This window comes from Sesamum indicum, linkage group LG3, assembly GCF_000512975.1.
Source record: "Sesamum indicum cultivar Zhongzhi No. 13 linkage group LG3, S_indicum_v1.0, whole genome shotgun sequence".
Lineage (NCBI taxonomy): Eukaryota > Viridiplantae > Streptophyta > Magnoliopsida > Lamiales > Pedaliaceae > Sesamum > Sesamum indicum.
Window position 1 is genome coordinate 14362079 of NC_026147.1, and position 17797 is coordinate 14379875.

Sequence of the window (17797 nt, forward strand, 5' to 3'; positions counted from 1 at the left end):
CGCGGGGAGTGGATGAGACTACTGTTACGGCCAGCTTCTGTCCGAACTCGCAGTGGCGGCCGAAAGTGCAGATGTAGTAGTGGTTGCCGGCGGAGTCGAGAGTGATGTTTGCTGGTCCGGCGGTGATGACACTGCCGATGGCGTTGTCTTGCGTGCATGCGTCGTACGAGGCTTGCGGCACACGGACGACGTCGTGTTGGTTGGTCATAAAGTTGAATACTGAAAATAGACATACATCATTAGTCAATCAATCTCATGTAAATATGTATTGGTCATAGAGCCAAATCTAAACTGTTCATGCACTGGTTTGATGTGCACTTTTATGAAATGTTATCTGTTTTGATCGAAATCATAGATTTTGTAGAAACCATTTCAATCAAAATGGATAATGCTTCATGCAATGTCTCAAGCATCCAAAATCAGACGAGTACAGTAACTAAGAACTAGTCGAATATATATAAATAACAAATAAAATGAAGAAGGAATTAGGTACCCAAGATGTCGCCGACCATAAACGTTTTGCCGGAAGCCCAATTGGAGTAGGAGAAAGAATTATTTGGGGGTATCTCCCAGCCGACACCATCTCCAACTGTATGCACAGTTTGTCCTGCCGCACAATGCAGCAGCATGACAGCAAACATAGCACCAAAAACAGCCTTCATCATTGCAATCTACCGAGTTTGGAATGAAATGTGATTAGGGGGTTGGTATTGATCTGCAAGGGTTTGAGAAGATTTTTCTGATTTGCAGTGTGTTGACAGATGATTGATATATAGTGAAGGGTTCTTGAAATGGTCTTCAGCGTGTAATGTGAATTGGTTCATGATTTTCACTTAGATCGTGAAGCTTGGGGACTTGTCTGTATACTTTTTGGTAGGGAAATTCAGTGAGTCAATTGATCCAACAGCTGAGGACTAAATCAACAACGCTACGCCGTGTAGTGCTCTTTATGAGGAAAATATAAGTCATGCAATTTAATGCAGTGGACTTTGAATCGCTAAAGAGGAAACCACTTCTCCTTATAGAAACTTATTCTATAATATCTATCTTATTTATTTAGGATAAATTACATCGACACCCCTAAAAGTTTTGTATAATTATAAATACACATCTTAAAGGGGTTATTTATATAAAATTTCGTTCTTGTAAATACTATTACAATTTCAAAAGAGTGTACTTTAACTCTCCAATGATGAAAGTGATTGTGTAATTAAATATAATATCAAGGATGATAATGTAATTATTGGTAGTAAAAGCAAGCCTAATTTCCAAGAAGGCTTCCAGAATGTAAGGACTTGGAGTTTTGAATCAGGGAGAGTTTCTTTGTTGGCCCACTTTGTACTTGTATTATTCCAAGTCCTCAAAAGCTCCAGTTTTTAGGGGTTGTTTATTTCTTGCCACATTCCCATCAAATGGAGTTGCTTTTTCCATGTTGAAATAATCACAACATATACACGGAGTTCAATGTAGCCTTCAAGCTTCATAAGCCACCTATCTCAATTTTTTCCTCTCGTTCCCATTACGCATATTCACCCAATAATTCAGTATGACTCGGATGAGGATGCTTGGTTAAGAGGGTGTTTGGCAAAGCTTTTTAAAAATATTTTATAATATATTTGACGAGCTCATAAGATGTTGGATCTTATATTAAAAATAAGCTCTTAAAGTGTTTGGATAAAATAAAATGTGTGTGTGTGTGTGTGTGAAAGAGAGAGAGAGAGAGAGAGAGAGAGTGTATGCATATTTTTGTCTTATGATATATTAATATTATATAATTTATAAGATCTTACAAAAAAAAATTAAAAAAGTTAAAAAAAAATTTAAAACATCTTATTTTGAAATCTTATAAGTTCTTTAAAAAAAATTTCGACAAACACTTTTTTTAGAACTTATAAGTTCTCAAACATATTTTAAGGATCTTATAAGCTTACCCAAACCGCCCTCTTGGCTAAATACCTATAATGTAATTAATGATAATAATAATAGTATAAATACTTATAAGATAAATTAACTTACATAATCTATACAATCTTTAGACCATTTTACTGATTTAACTGATGAAGTATTCTTGTTGGGAGAGACCTCCCTACCTCTAACCATGTGGTGATATAAAGTTAGATCAGATACGTATCGTACATTCACTTATTCCGTCTTCGACTTGCTAGTTTCAAGTTTTGGTTTATATATATCTATCCACATTACAGATCCAAAGAAATTTATGATCAAACAGACCACTCAATTCTGAAGTTCGATCCAAGAACACCGACAAAAAGAAGGATAACGTTGTCGATGTGAAAATGGGATTTTGTTCAATTGTGATGAGCTCAAAGTCTTGATCATCCTAATGTATACATAACGGTTGATCATACTCTATACGTATTCACAACGTCTCAAGTAGATGTCGAAAACAATTCCCCTTATGAACATAAAGATTGAAAGAATGGAAGGTGGGTATAAACAACTTTTGGATAATAGTTAGGAGATGAGAACAAGCAGCACCCCTCCTGCACATGTTATGCGAACCAGCAACTGCAGATTCCGGTACCAGTCGTGTCCATTCACCTGATCATTTCAAGTTAACAGTGAGAAGAGAGCACGGTAGTGATGGCTACCTGAGTTCTGATTGTTATCAGCAATTCAAATGTTAGAGAACGCATACCTTTATTGATCCAAGAAATGAGGAAGCTGAGCTTGGGACAAGGCCGGTGAAGCCGATATTGTATGCAATGCTCCCATCAGCCTTGAACAGTCCGAAGTTTCTCTCAGAAGTCGGCCCCGGCTTCAAGTTCTCGTTGAACAATGCGAATATGTAGGCCTTAACCTCTGTTCTTGGTCGGTAAGGAGTACCTTTCTTCTTTAGAAGCTTTTTGCGCAGATTACGGTTGTATGTCCTCGCATTTTTCAGGTTGGCACCGGCCTCATTTTCGTCTCCCTTGGATGCCCAACCGGTCTCTGAAACAATGACTTCCATCTTGTCAAAACCAACCTTCTCCAGTGCAGCATAGGCGGCATCTATCTGAGCCTCGAACATGTTGTCATAATGTAGCTTAGTTTTAGCATCGTTGATTCCGGGGTTCGGGAGAAACAGAGCGTAGTTCAGATCAATGTGTGCTGGATCGCTCATATAGGCCAGGAACGGGTAGGCGTTGATGTAAAAAGGGGTGCCAATCTGCGAGAAAAACTGCAGAAGCGGTCTCATGTAAGGGAGGACGCTTTCCTTGAACGCCCCTGCAGATGGAGGGAACGTAGTGGCGAAAACAGCCTCAGAATGTGGGCTTGACACCTCTATCCGATTGGCAAGACGCAGCCGGTCAAGGGCGTTGTAGACATTTTTCACAGCTGGGACGAGAACTTCCCACAACTCCGTGTCAGCTCCTCCAAGAATCTCGTTCCCGACAGCAATGCCGGTAATAAGCGTGCCAGGAAGAAATGGTTGCACGTTTTCTTTCACCCATTCAACAGCGCGGTCCTCGTTTACGCTTATATCTCTCAAGTACTCGTTCCCAAGTCCAACAATTATTTCAATCCCAGAGCCCTTAAAGGCCCTTAAAACTCCATGATCAGCGTCATAGATTCTGATGTTCTTGATCTTGGCTGCCTTTAGAAGGGTCACAACGCTTTCGGGTGGTGGGATGTTGTCGGCTATTCTGCCGTAATTTATTCCATATGTACCTGTGAAAGCATGTACCAAGAAAACTGCACAAAGCGAAACAAGCAGTATTAGTAGTGCATTCATCAACAACGGTCACCAAACATAAGACAAAACCCCAAGAGTAGAGCAGAAAGGTGCATACGGTCTGGTACGAGGAGACTCAACAGCAGAATGCACCAAAGGAAGAAGGAAAAGAAGCCCATGATAACGAAACAAGGAGCAAATAGAGAGGACTAATTCATTTGTGCAAATTGAGAGTCTTTGCAATAGCGTTTTTGTTGATAACAACTCAAAGACAATAGCTTCAGCACTGGCTGCAGAGTCGATAGCTTGTGGGTTGCAATGCTTCATGTGCAGGCATGCTGTCATTGTCATAGCTGACACACCAAATCTCAAATATTCCAAACCTTAATGCAAAGATGATTGAGAAATGGGGGTTTCTGATGAGATAATTGCAGTTTAACTATGTGGGCTTGGAATAAGATTCCAAACTTTTCAGTACCTCAAAGATATACCTTTTTCCATGCTTTACATTCTTGAATCTTGATCCATACTTCTGGGCTATCTTTTGAACTCTTGGGGGAGATTCTGTTTCTCTCTACAGTTAGGTTGTACAACAGAAGTTGCAACATTAATGGTACACTAATATTCACGCATGAACTCCAGAATGTCGGCTGATCCCTCCTTCATTGATCGGACATTCTAATTCAAATTCTAAGTTTACCTATCAAATGTTGCACTGAAATATTATAGCAAAAGAAATCACTCTTTGTTGAAAAGCACATGATAATGCTACTCAAGCAATACACCCATAAATGGTTTTTTGAAACATTTCGACTGTTCGCCACCCATTAACCAAAACATATTACAGAGACCTAAAAAAAGAAGAAAACTGTCAGGTACATGGAGGAAAAGAGGTAAAATTGGGATCTCAAAGAGAGCGTATTCCTGCAACAGCACCTTAGATATCGTCCAAACTTTAGCTGAAATAGGCCAAAGCACAACAGTTAAAATCAAAAGCACTTTATAAGCAGAGATGGAATATATTGTCATAAGGGATAAGGAAGATTTATTGCGTGCATAAAAGTATATTCATCGCTAAAATACTCATAAATTTTCCGAAAATTAGAAGAAAAGCAAGGTAGCATGTTTTACAGATAAATAAGGCATAGCCCTATACTGTGAGTAATAGTAATTCATTCTACAGCATCAGTAGAAGAATTTTAATACTTTTGCTGTGATACTTCCTTCATGCTCTATTCCAGTTCCTCCATTTTCAGATTGAATCTGAGGCTGGTATTCCTGGATTCCTCTTATTTGATGCTTCAGTCAGAGTGTCCTGCGGACTGCCACTTTCTCTCTTTTGTGAGTTGTTTCAGGGATGATCATCTCGGTTTCTCAGAATATTTGCTCAATTACTTTTGCAACCTCAGATTCTGATTAAGGTTCTCTGACAGAAAGCTGATGTTTGAGGTCTGATGCTGCAACCGAACAGTGGAGTACCATACCATAGAGTAGAGATTTGATATGCTGGTAAATAGATGAAACATGATAAATATAATATCTGTTGTTTGAACCATGCAACCAAGTACCCAGAATGAGGTCCAACACTGCTCAATTGATCTCTATCAAACGTTGGTTCTTACTCAATTGAAATAGATAGCATCGACATTTCTTCTCCCGTCTATTGTAACCATACGAGTCTCAACAAATTCCAATAAATGTAACACATGCTATGAAAATTGCCACCCCAGCTTTAGTGCTGGCATCAGTAGCATGGAAGAAATCAAGAAAAAAATTCAGATACATTATAACAATTATCATATATATAATCGTGAACGACTGGCCCTGAACTACCAATCTAAGAAATGATGACAGTATTCATGCATTAGCCTAATAATGCCGATATCATTAGATGAAACTCAATGATCAGCATGGTTTCAACTGCCACAGAATATTTCATTTCACTTGCTCAAATAAAAGCATAACATAATATGTAGATAAGCATATTTCTAATGAAAACAATCTGCAACGTAGTAAACGATGCTGTTCATGACATTAATTCTCCCCAAGCATGCAATGTAAAGTAGTTAGGAATTTTAATACACGAAAGGGAGATTTTTCGTTTATGTTTCATATTGACAATGAAGCTTATCTTAACCAAGTAACTATTGCTGACATGCTTATGCTTTCATCCGCATTCTAACCCTGGAACTAGTCCTGTTCCACATCGAGCATTCCATTATCCAGAGAAGAACTTCATGCACTGTGACTGTACTTACAAGGGTTGTTCTGCATTGCCATTGTCTTTTTCCCTTTCCCAAGTTAGGCCGCATGGATTCAAGAACCAACTGGATCTTGGCTCGATGGTCTGCTCAAACCCAGTGTAGAAGTAGAAATAGCAGGCAATAGAAAGAGGGTTCTTTCTTTCTTCTCTGCTTTAAGTCTTTTTACAACAAACTGAAGACATACATTCTCCCAAATCTTACAAAAGAATCAAGCAGGTATCACCAATAAAATTTATTTCATACATGAAACCTGTTTACATATACTTATAGTCTTCTGGGTTCATGGAACCAACTCCCAAGTGCACTTCTCGTCAAGGGAGCTAGACTGGCACCATTCAGACATATCAAACTATTTAATGACTGCCCATAGATATACACTGTTGAGACATGTTTAACTAACCCAGATAACAAAAAGATACAAATTGGAACACCCTATCCTATCCTTCCACACCTCACTTGTTATGACCAGAGAGACAGAACCCACCTGTGGGTGGGAGACAAAAAGACAAGAGAATACCATTAAACATTCACGATCAACTGCAGGAATCAGAATATTTCATGCAGACTTAACAAAGAAGAAAAATGTTGGATGATGGTTGTCTGGCCCTTACCGTAAGAAGAAAAAGGAGGGAGACCAGCTATTCTCATTCCAAACCTCTCCAGAGATGACAGATCCATCCATCTATCCTATCCCATTTATTGCACTTATTATAACCCTCATCTTACTACGTAGGCCGCCTTTTCTACTGGGGTTAACTAATTCATTCATCCTCATTCACATTAACTCTTCTTTCCACTCAACTCAGTCTCCACATTCAAGAATAAAGAAATGATTCAAGTTCTTGAATGCATGTCACTTCAATTCTTTTTTGGGAGGGTGCATCAACAGAAATATAAATGCATGTACGTTATCTCAAAAGAGATAAAATTTTATCATTTAAATCATATTGGATTTTCTTAAAGCAATAAGATCTGTTCAAAGTTTTTACATTAAAAATTCAAACTAGTATTAGACTTAATCAAAGAGAAAATATATAATAGAAAACTGTTTCCACGCATTAAGAAATGGATTATTTTGGTCTTATAATCATTGCCATTTCCCATTTTGATCCTTTAATTTCTTAGGGCTACGAAACGGCCCTCTAATTTTTTTAATTACTCAACTTTGGGATATTTTTTGCCGAATTTTTACCCAACTTGCTGGAAAATTCCACGGGAGCTCGTTTGTACTTTTAAATTAAGGGTGAAATATTATTGGCTAATTTGAGACTGAGTTGGCAAATTCTTTCGATTTCCCAAAAGAAAAAGAATTCCATGTGGCATGGCTTGCCACATCTTCACCTTCTCTCCAGCTCCTCACTACAAGTGAGGGAGATCTTCACACATTCCCTCTCTAACCCACCAACCACCACAACTCGACCCCGTATGCACCACAAGCCGCCACTTGTCTAATGGGTAAGGCTTGGGATTTGCTAGAATCATTCAACAGCATGGAACCATCAAGCTGGTTTCTTTAAGTCCAGAGTAAAAGAGTTTGATGTGTGCGAGAATTGAATATGAGAGATCGAGAGGCACCCAAGCAACTATTGGAACCAACTACTCGGGCACTGGACTTGTCAAGTGATAAGGATCATGCTTATTATGCACACGTTCATGGAGGAGAGGAACTCCTCTAATGTCTCTAGCCAATGCTCAAGATATGATTGACTAGATTTTTGTAGAATAAGGATTCTAAGACTTGAATTTCTGGGCACCAGCATTGGTGTTATGTTCTCTACCTGGCATAACAACTCTTAAGTACCTCGATATAGATATAAGTAATTACTGTCGATTTACTTAATTCTCTTCAAGTTAGTATGCAATCATATTAAAACAAATCGGCATATTTTAGTCGTAAAAGAACACAAATTGGAACACGAAAGCCTCAAACAGAGTGGTTGTTTAGTAAACAATTAAATCCTCCCATGGAAAGATTACTATCAAGTGTATTTTATCTGAGCTTTTCTCTAAGTTAGAAGCATTTAATGTCACTAAGAAAAATCAAGAAGCACTATGCCCCAAGTAAATGGTTAATATGCATAAAAGTTTGCAACTTCTAAGTCCTGAAGAACGTAATTGAGTCATATACACCCACATGCCAAACTAAACCGCAAAAGGAGATCGAATGTATGTAACATAATCATCTAAAAAGACTGAATGTTTTGTCAACTGTATGACTTATACGATAACCTTATGTGCCTTAAGTGCACATTTACAAGAAAAGTTTCCTGAAAATCTTTACCTGCTCCTTCAAATAATAAAAAGTCTCAACTTCAGTGGTGCATACATAAAGATGAACTTAATTTTCAACTTCCCTCTGGATCTCCAAAAGAAAGCATGTTTCACTGCGTTGGGACAAACAAATGGAGAATGATTTGTCCAGGGAAGCCTTGAAAATTTCATACTGTTCAACATCAAATCCCTAGAGAAGAAAAACATCAAAGAATTACAAGCCAGTTAACCATAGAAACAACATTATTGCGTTAAGCACAATGGTTTTGGGACATACTGCTTTCAGATACAATTTCTTGAGATTGGGCGCACAGTTAAGCAAGCTTGGAAGCAGTTCCCACCCATGAGGCTCCATTATTTTTATTGCCAAAGCAACCAGTTTTCGGAACCTAGGCAGTGGATGAGGGCAATGGTGCAGCATCTGCAGGAAAAATGAGAAATACAAATTATATCCCATCTTTCACTAGCACAATTGATTCTTGAAGCTAGCACATAAGTGGACATAGAAGCTTACTATGACGACATTTTCTGACAACCACAACTTCTCAGCATCAGAGCAAACTTTTATAAGCTTGGCTGCTTGTTCATCTGACTCATATGGATATTGACTGACATTTTCGTCAAGATCCAAGCGAGCTATCCGAAGGCACTTCAGTGTTTTTGCCAAAAAACGCGTGGCCAAGAAGCCACCATAATTGAAATATTCAAGGTTTGGAGCATCAAGCTCAAGTTCACCCTCAAGACAGTTCACGCCATTAACTAATTTTAAGGCCATCAGTGATGGAATGCAGATCCGAAGCATTTCTCCAGGGTTGCAATAACAATTATAAACCACTAAATATTCAAGTACAGGACAACATTCTAGAAGGACATTAACTGCATTAAATTTCATGTACTGCACAGAGAGCATCTTAAGATTGGGAAGACTAAACCTGCATTCAGGAGCATCATCAGCAAAATCAAGTAACAGATTGAGGGAGACTATGTTGCACCCGAAGAGACTGTCAAACAAAAAGTTAGAGTTCCTAAGTCCACGGATTCGGAGATCCATTCTGTTGACATTAAGACGTAGTGCAGCTTGAACCCAATTAGCAATTTCTCCGCCATCATCAAACTTTTGGCAAATCAAACAGAAGGCGTATATAGAAGGCACGTCATGCAAAGTGACATTGAGCAACCTATCTACAAAATTCATAAAGCTGACCAGGTAGGTTTCAGGAGTTGATTCTGGGTGTAAGAGTAGACTGTCGTCTAACCGGAGTCTGAGGTTAGGGATTAAAGGGAAAAGGTTTTTCCATTTGGTGGAGAGAATGCTGGTAGCAACGGCATATTTTGTGGGGAGGAATGATAGGATGTGACAAAGGATTTCATTTGGTAAATTACTTATTCTATCTATTCCATCAGCATCAGCATCATCCATGGTTTCCCCGTCCACTGGGGCTCTTTCAGGAGATCTAAGATGTTTATCCATGGGCTAAAACAATAATATCCACCAATTCTTAAACAAGACTTCAGCAGCAATAAAACGGGAAAGAGCGTTGCAGCTTTTCACAGATGAGCCATTGCACATTCAACATTGATGTTTATTTCTTTGACTTCCCTTGGAAGGGTATCCTTCATCCTTTTCTTGGAGGACTAACATACCTAGTTCAAGCAGTAAAGTGTGAATCCCTCTCTGGAGAAAAACAAAAAAACAAACAAACAATACAGAAACAAAAACAAAAGTACATTACACTTCATGTTTCAACTAATAGTACTGCGAGTTTTCATAAGCATATCGAAGTTTCTTTGTCATATTGATACAAGTATCAGGAAAACAATGAAGAAATGCATACTTTAACTATGCGATTAGCTTGTTAAGTTCTGTTCCAGCTTTTTCAGATAAAACTTTAATTAAACATCATCTGCCTCCATTTTTCGCCTCTGTATCATCAGTTAACATGAAAGAGCTCCCAAAGCAATTATAAAATATAACACAAAAATTGCTACATAATCATAAAGAATTTTGATTGAATAATTAGTAATGTGTCAAGTGAACTCTAATTAAATAGTTCGGGAGTTATATCGAACTATAAATAAGTTAACCATTCACATTGTAACAAACCCCAAAAAGTTCTTTGTGGAAGTTTCAAATGCACAAAAGCCAGAATTAGGAATTCTGATTTTCAGTCACCAAGAAAGTAATTAAAGTGTTCTCATATAACATTTAGACATGCTGCCAAACTCCTTTCTTTGTCCACCATGCAAATTAAAATCCAGTTCCTACTCATGAACAACCTAAATATATTTTTTCCTGCAATTATGAGCATGCATGTGAAGAAGCAAAACAATTTATTTAATTAATCTGCTTCGCTGTATAATTTCTTGATACTTATTTCTATAATTAAAAAAGCAACAAAAAAAAACTAATTAACTAATCTTAGAACTTGAATGCGAGATATCACATATTCTTAATAATTCTAAACATGGATGACCCAATAAGCCAAGTTATTCAATTAAGAGAACCACATACACGACCATACCAAAAATCATAATGAGTATATTTACCCGAACATAGAGAATTTTTTTTTCCATTAAGAGGGCTAATTGATTCTCAATTTAACTAGAGATTTGTAAAGTATTTCCAGCCCATTTATCAGATACCAGAAACAAGATCACAAATGTACGAAGAAAAACATCTCTTTCTTTTCTTCTTACCTTCTATCCATGACTAGAATCCACCCAGACGTCTCTCCTTCTTTCTCCTTCTATATGTTTCTTCTCCTTTTTCCTGTCTGCCTTTCCTTTTCTCTCTACAGCCAGCCAGGCAGACCCTTCTGCCACCAACTATTCCTATCAATTGCACCACCGTAGCCTTCTACACCATCACCCTTAGTCTTTCATTTTTAGGATCCACCCCTGGCAAAACTTTCATATATATATAATTATAAATTTCTTTTCTACGCATGTAACGGAAGATGCAAGATGAACACGTGTCCTTAAAAAGCAAGCTAGTGTCAGGTTGGCATCTTCAATTCTCATAACTGCAGAATGCGTTACAAGCGCAGACTCGTGCAAATAGGGCTTACAAATTACAAGTGGGGCTACCATGACGTCAGTCTCCAATCAGCAAATGTATATTCTTTATTTACGTAATCTTTTGTTGCCCCGATGCTTTAAATCTCCCGAAGAAAGCAGAATTCAACTTGGTCCTGCATATATTTGAAGAGACTTACCAAGCGTTTCATAACCGAACAATAGTCACAAGTACTTCAATAATGAATAAGGATCAAAACAGAGAAAAAAATAGTGTTTTCGGGCCATTAACATTGAATTATTTTCAAAGACGGAAGGGCATATTCTGAAAATGAACAATGTCAATGCCTAATCATAATGTAAATATTTGGACCATCAGATAGGAATGCAACATGCAAAGATTGAAACAAAAACCAATGTCCCTTTTCTTTTCCTACAGGAAAAGGAAGGAAATAAACACACCAAAAGTTGTAGCTGAGTCAACCAATCGATTGACTCTCTATTAGGTCACTTGATTTAGTAGCGAACAAAGTTTTGATCCTTCTGGCCAACGGCTAAAGTATCTCCTTTAGGTTTTCTATGTATGCTCAACAGAATACTCCTTTTCTGCACGAAGGGCACGCATTCTTCCCTCTACATGAAAGGTAGAGAGTATTCATTATACAAGGGTTATTTAAACCACTGCGTCCATACAAGGGACAAATGTTTCCATACACCATGAAATGGGAGTAAAACTTTAGTTATGAATCATTTCCTACTTAAAAATCCTAACAAGAAGAAACAAGAAATCTATACGAAGGAGAAGTATGTAAACAAATCAAATTACCAAGCAGGAACTCGTCACCGTTGAAAACAAAAATTGCATTCAGATCACTCCTCTTAATGATATACATAAAATAAGAAAAAGAATACATAAAAGAGCCACATTACACATCACTTGCATTCCGAATCATCAGATGGCAAAATAGAAACCTGAAGGGAACTGAATAAATCACTTTCTGAAAATGCTATAGATAATAGTTGCTGTGAAATTAGGGGGCTTGACGTTCGTACAGCAACATCAGCAGAGACCTCATTACCTGGGGTTGCTTGATAAGTCCACATCTTCTCGTTGATTAATACCAGTAGCTCTGTATCCTCTCCCGAAATACTGATGCATTACACTAAGTGGAACGATCTTATATAAAAGTCAATAACCTATTCCTTAGATAGTCTTTTCTGAGTTAATCTATAATCAAAATTATGACAAATCACCAGTACTTCTAAGTTGTCCTAACACTATATATTCCATTGCAGTTACGAACAAAATGCACAGGACACATGACTTCCCAACATGCAATGCATGCTGGAGTGTTCATACCAATGGAGTCTTGCCTTTGCTAATCCATAGTCTTGCTTCAATAACTCTCCAAATTTCCTTTTTCTCATAATAAGCATAGACGCCCTTGCAAACAATCAAGCATCAGCCACCACCAGCAGTCGACAAGCATCACAGGCTTGCAAAATCAGCATCATTCTAGCAACTAAAGGCTGCCCCCCAACATAAAGGTTGGAGCACTAAGTCGTACTGGAGGAACCCTAAGTAACTAGAAAACACAAGATCAGCTCAAAATTAAATGAATACAATCACCGATACATTGCTATACTCAAGCGTATCGTTGGCGTCCAACAGACAATCAGCAGAAACCCGGAAAACATATATTACCCCAATGACAAAGCAAAATCCAAATGATTGAAACAATACAGCTACAAATTGAAGACGCCAAACAAGCAACTAGGTCGCAAGAATCGAGGTCATCCACCCTGAATCACATTTGTAGACATTGAACTATAAACCCATCCCTTGGAACCGAGCCCCGTACTACCAAAGAGAAGAACAAGGTATCGAGCATCGAGGAGGGTTTCTTCGCTATAAGAGGTCAAAGTTCGTGATGACTCCGCTTCTACACAGCTGCAGACACCAAGCATTATCTGGAACCCAGCGTGTCAGTCCTACGTGGAGCTGCACCCTCCAGTCATCAGCCACGTCATCCGATGACCCATGTGTTTGTCCAACACGGCCACTACATTACATATATGGGTGTTTTCATAAATATTTATGTTTTTGCAAAAGCGCTTGTTTCTTAAAAAGTGCACAAGTGATTAATACGAAAAATTTGCGACTGTTTGAAAATAATAGTTATTAATAGAAAAAAAACTGATATAGTATTTAATAAAAAGTTGGTTTGTTATCAATCAACTTATAAATTTCAGATATTATTCGAATGTGGTATTTTCAAAAGATAGTTATGATAATTTATTTACAAAGTTGCTTTTTACTTGATTCAAAAAATCATAAATAAAAATTGTATTCTCAAACACCTTCATTTAGCTAATATAAGTTATGATTTCAGAAGCACTTAAATTTAAATTTTTACAAAATAATTTACATAAATTTCATACAAGTGCGTGTTTTTATTAATAGAATATAGGGTTAAATCCAGACAACCCCTAATGAATTAGGTTATCTGCACTTTGCCCCCAACCTTTTTCTTTTTGCAAATTACCTCTCAATTTTTGCATATTATCAGGCCAAAATTGATCTATTTTCCGACAGTTTGAAATGCACATGCCTAGATCCAAATTTGTATTTTTCACTTTGACTAGAAGAAAAAACCACGAAAATTTCTTCTTCATGCACTGCACCACAACCATATCTTCACCTTCTTCTTCATCCACCATTATTGTCTCTTTCAAACACAAAACATAAATGAAACAAGCTTTTGAGACAAATAAATCTGAATTAGATTGGATTTTCATGTTTATTGTGGATGGGGCATTTCTTGTCAATAAAGTTTAGGGAGAACAGTTGGGTTGAAAGAGAAAGAAAGGGACGAAGAAAAAGAGATGATAAAATCAAACAAAAGGATGTGTGAGAAGATGTGGCAACGGAGGAGAAATTGTAGAGCTATAGAGACAAGCTTCGTCTTCACCACCACCGGCTTGTTCTCCGACAAGGCAGCCTTCCGCCAACTCATATTTGAGGGTTTTGCCTGTGGATGAGGGTTTGGATTTGGAGAGGCTTGGCGAAGGTGACTAACAATGATGAACGAAGAAGATGAAGACCTTTTTTTTTTAAAAAAAATTAGATTGTGAAATTACAGTTTTACCCAATTATAAGCGTGTGCATTCAGACATATAAAATATTCTCATTTGATTTGCCGAAAAGTGCAATGTGCAACAAATATCAAAGGTTGGGCAGTCCAGTGTAAAAAAATAAATGGTCGGGGGCAAAGTGCAAAACCCCTAATACATTGGGGTGTCTGCAGTTAATCCTAGAATATAAAATATAATGTCATTTACAACAAAGTAGCTATTTGCATAATTAGGATCCCTTTCTAGTTTTGATAACATCAACCAAGTTATTAAACTTATAAAATTTAATATTTTTATGTTATAAAACATTTTTTATCCATAATTTCATAGCTAATAAACACAAAGTAAACAACCCCTTAGTGAAAAAACCTTACATCCACAAAGTGTTCTCTCAAGATAAACCACTTGCATCAGAAACATCAGTTTCTTGGGGGCCAAATCAAAACAAAGGAAAGATCAGTATGCCAGAACTTATACAACAAGTTGTTACTGTCAGGAATCTTGTTTTTCCTCTATATTCACAAAAGACCATATAAGATTCATACATGAGTTAGCAACTCTTAACTTCATTAGTACAATAACACCACAAACTTAAGGACATTAGAGAAAGAGGCATTAGATCAAGAAGCTGCTGCAATAGGAGGCCAGTGAGATTCTTCCTGGAGTAACTTAGACGGTGAACTCGTCCTCTGAGTTCCGTATTCGTCTTTTAGTTCGTCTTCGTCATCCTCGACATCCCACAAGAATCGAGCGTATGAAGCCAGAACGTAACTGCCAGGATACCAACATGCAGCATCGAACTCAATGAGGAGAATGAAAAGGAAGCATAAAAGCATAGGAGAATTAATTCAATAATCGGTATTCATTTTATTTTCCTCAAATCATTTGATTACGTCCCTCAAATCATGTCTTCCGTGTTTTCCTTCAGAATCAAACATGAAAACATTCTCTTAATCATTTTCCAATCCAAGATCCGAAAATAGCTTACAAACATCGATCCATGCAATATCATCAAGAGTTGATTCCATCTATTCAAGGCAAAACACATTTCAGCCATCAAGAAAATCAAAAACTAATAAACTAAGATTTTTGCTCTGACGCCTCACTCTATATAAATACCAACTAAGATACTCAACGACCCAAAGATAACTTTAGGGCATGTCGTCGGAAAGATTATATACGAAAGCATTGGGATGTCCTTTACAAATCAAGTCTAATTGATCTTTCTATCAGTCCTTATGGAGTACTCATTGCTCCAGAATGCAAATATTCAATATTTAACCATTCTTTTACAAATTGCATCAACAAATTGGCAGTCAAATAAGCTCTTTGCTCAAGATAACCATATGATCAATCAATAAGCAAACAAAGGGAAATTATGTGGTCTCACCAGTCATTGGGGTCAGTTTTAACAGCTTGATCAAAGTAAGTCTCGGCTCTAGCAGCATCCCTTTGTGTCTGCCATATTAGATCAGCATAAAGTGATAGCACATTACCATCACTTGAGTCAGCCAAAATTGCCCTTCCACAGTACTCTTCTGCCTTTGCAACGTCTCCCTTAACCTACATACAAACACATGAAATAATTCAAGAATCAAATTCCTAACACACCAGGACAATAAATTTAATAATGTAATAAATAAACAAAGTTATTTGCAATTTCACTGAATGAACTAACATTTTTTGGGAAAATGTCTATTGTGATGAAATAAAGAACAATACCTCTTTCAAGAATTTAGCATAATTTGCTAGTAAGAGAGGGTTCCCCGGATTAGCTTGTATCATCATCTCATAGTATGCATCTATACTATCACTCCCATGCCAACTCCCTGGATCCTGTGAATCCGAATCCGACCCATCATTCGAGCCTCTCCCACCACCACAAATCCTACCACCTCCGCCACCCGCAACGCCTCCGCCCACCACCAGCGTCTGCGGCACTCTCCCCTTTTCCGGCACTAGTGAAAACTCCTCTTCTATACCCGCACCTCCCAACCCGGAACCCGACAGGAAAATGGAGCCCACCTCCTGCCCTGATCTTCTCTCCTTGATTTTCGCGGAGAGCTTCAAGCTCTTCTTGGGCTTGGCCGGGTCCTTGAGATCCGTATGAGTCGGGGGACTCCTCCCGAAGCTGTCCTCAAACGACATCGACAGGCAGAAAGATCGGGTTCTGGGCAATTGCGGCAGGGTGTCGCATTCCGCCGATGACCCCGACCCGGCAGTTGAATTCTGGAGCCATGATCTCAAGACTGGCGCTGAAGAAGTCCTCAGCAACATTCTTTTCTGTCTTCTATTCCTTTTTTTTCCTCTATCTATTCTTGCATGAATTAATGTAACGTGTATGGGAGGCGGAGCTCCTTCGTTTGAGGGGTAAACAGAGTGGCGGCGTTGGTGGGGTTTTATAGAAGCGGGAGGATTGGAATGTAGCGGAGAAAGTGGACAAAGGTCTTCATGGGTTGATTTTATGGAACAATTATTGTGCATATCAGTTAAAATCTTCACGTGAAGATGCATTAGGTGGCGAGAGGAGGCGCCGCTGGTGAGTGCTGTTGAGGGGCCACGTTCGATGGGGGTTTTTTTTTTTTTTATAAATTAAACCATCCGAGGGTTGAAAAAGCTTTTGGGGTCCCCTTCCTTTTTATATAAACACAAAAACACCAAATGTACAATGGGGAGTATCAACTCCCTAATTTTATCTAGCAAGCCGTAAATAAGGAGTACTACTCTCTTATAATAATAATTAGTAAAATGTAAATAAATAGTACTTCTTCCGTACAATAGATAATCAGAAAATCACAAATAAAGAAAACTACTCTCTTACAAAAAAAAAAATTCTTAAACCTAAGACAAAGTTAATGACACTATTACGAAGAGATTGCTTCATTGTCCCAAAAAGAATAATCCATGTCATTGAGGGCATTAACCACATCTTATCGCCTGCAACAGGTTGCCGAACACAATTTCTAATACGAATATGTACCAAAGTTTCTAAAGTAAGGCACACATAAATCTTAAAAACAAACAACAACAGCAATGCCTCCATCACATAACAAAGGAGATTAAATAATGTGCAAATAATCAACAGTATGCAACAAGCACCAAGAAACCAACAAAGCACCCAATATTTCAGCACACAGATGAGTGAAAACTAGGAGTATTGAGCTTGTGAAATCCTAAAGATTAGAAGTGCTAATAGAGTCCAAATGCAAATACCTGCAATCTTACCATTGATGTGATGTTTGTAAAGAAGTGTGAAATGGTTAGCATAATAATTTGCGGCTTGGTTGCCTTGTCTATATATGTGAGTGACTTCCGTTTCAAGGCACAAGAGGAGCTTCTTGATTTTCTGGAGCAGAACTTGGAGGTGCCAAGCACCTTTAAACTGAGAAGGGACGATACATATATCTACCGATAGTACTGATTTTACTTATGACAG

At 37.9% G+C, this 17797-nt stretch overlaps 4 protein-coding genes across 7 annotated transcripts; all 4 read right to left on the bottom strand.

The window, feature by feature from the left end:
- Positions 5 to 751, bottom strand: LOC110011750 (cucumber peeling cupredoxin-like; the record flags this gene model as incomplete). Its single annotated transcript, XM_020692902.1, is given in 2 exon segments — positions 5 to 219; positions 494 to 751. Coding segments are annotated over 2 exon segments (387 nt in total), but the record flags the coding sequence as incomplete, so codon positions are not given.
- Positions 2287 to 4144, bottom strand: LOC105158526 (glucan endo-1,3-beta-glucosidase 14). The gene is made up of 3 exons (XM_020692912.1): positions 3795 to 4144; positions 2660 to 3696; positions 2287 to 2562 (listed from the first exon to the last, which is right to left on the bottom strand). The coding sequence occupies exons 1-3, from the start codon at positions 3853 to 3855 to the stop codon at positions 2476 to 2478; spliced, it is 1185 nt and encodes a 394-aa protein (XP_020548571.1). The 5' UTR covers positions 3856 to 4144; the 3' UTR covers positions 2287 to 2475.
- On the bottom strand, positions 8000 to 13139 carry LOC105158382 (putative F-box/LRR-repeat protein At5g41840). 4 transcript variants are annotated; one of them, XM_020692801.1, is made up of 6 exons: positions 12306 to 13139; positions 11280 to 11402; positions 10909 to 11109; positions 8726 to 9855; positions 8489 to 8632; positions 8000 to 8401 (listed from the first exon to the last, which is right to left on the bottom strand). In XM_020692801.1, the coding sequence occupies exons 4-6, from the start codon at positions 9680 to 9682 to the stop codon at positions 8279 to 8281; spliced, it is 1224 nt and encodes a 407-aa protein (XP_020548460.1). In that variant the 5' UTR covers positions 9683 to 9855; positions 10909 to 11109; positions 11280 to 11402; positions 12306 to 13139; the 3' UTR covers positions 8000 to 8278. The 4 variants fall into 4 exon arrangements, with proteins under 4 accessions (XP_020548460.1, XP_020548459.1, XP_011073429.1 ...); XM_020692800.1 differs by having other exon boundaries at positions 10909 to 11118; XM_011075127.2 differs by having other exon boundaries at positions 10909 to 11402; positions 12587 to 13139.
- LOC105158383 lies at positions 14737 to 16938 on the bottom strand. The gene is made up of 3 exons (XM_011075129.2): positions 16084 to 16938; positions 15752 to 15924; positions 14737 to 15132 (listed from the first exon to the last, which is right to left on the bottom strand). Exons 1-3 carry the CDS (start codon positions 16873 to 16875, stop codon positions 14982 to 14984), a joined length of 1116 nt encoding a protein of 371 aa, XP_011073431.1. The 5' UTR covers positions 16876 to 16938; the 3' UTR covers positions 14737 to 14981.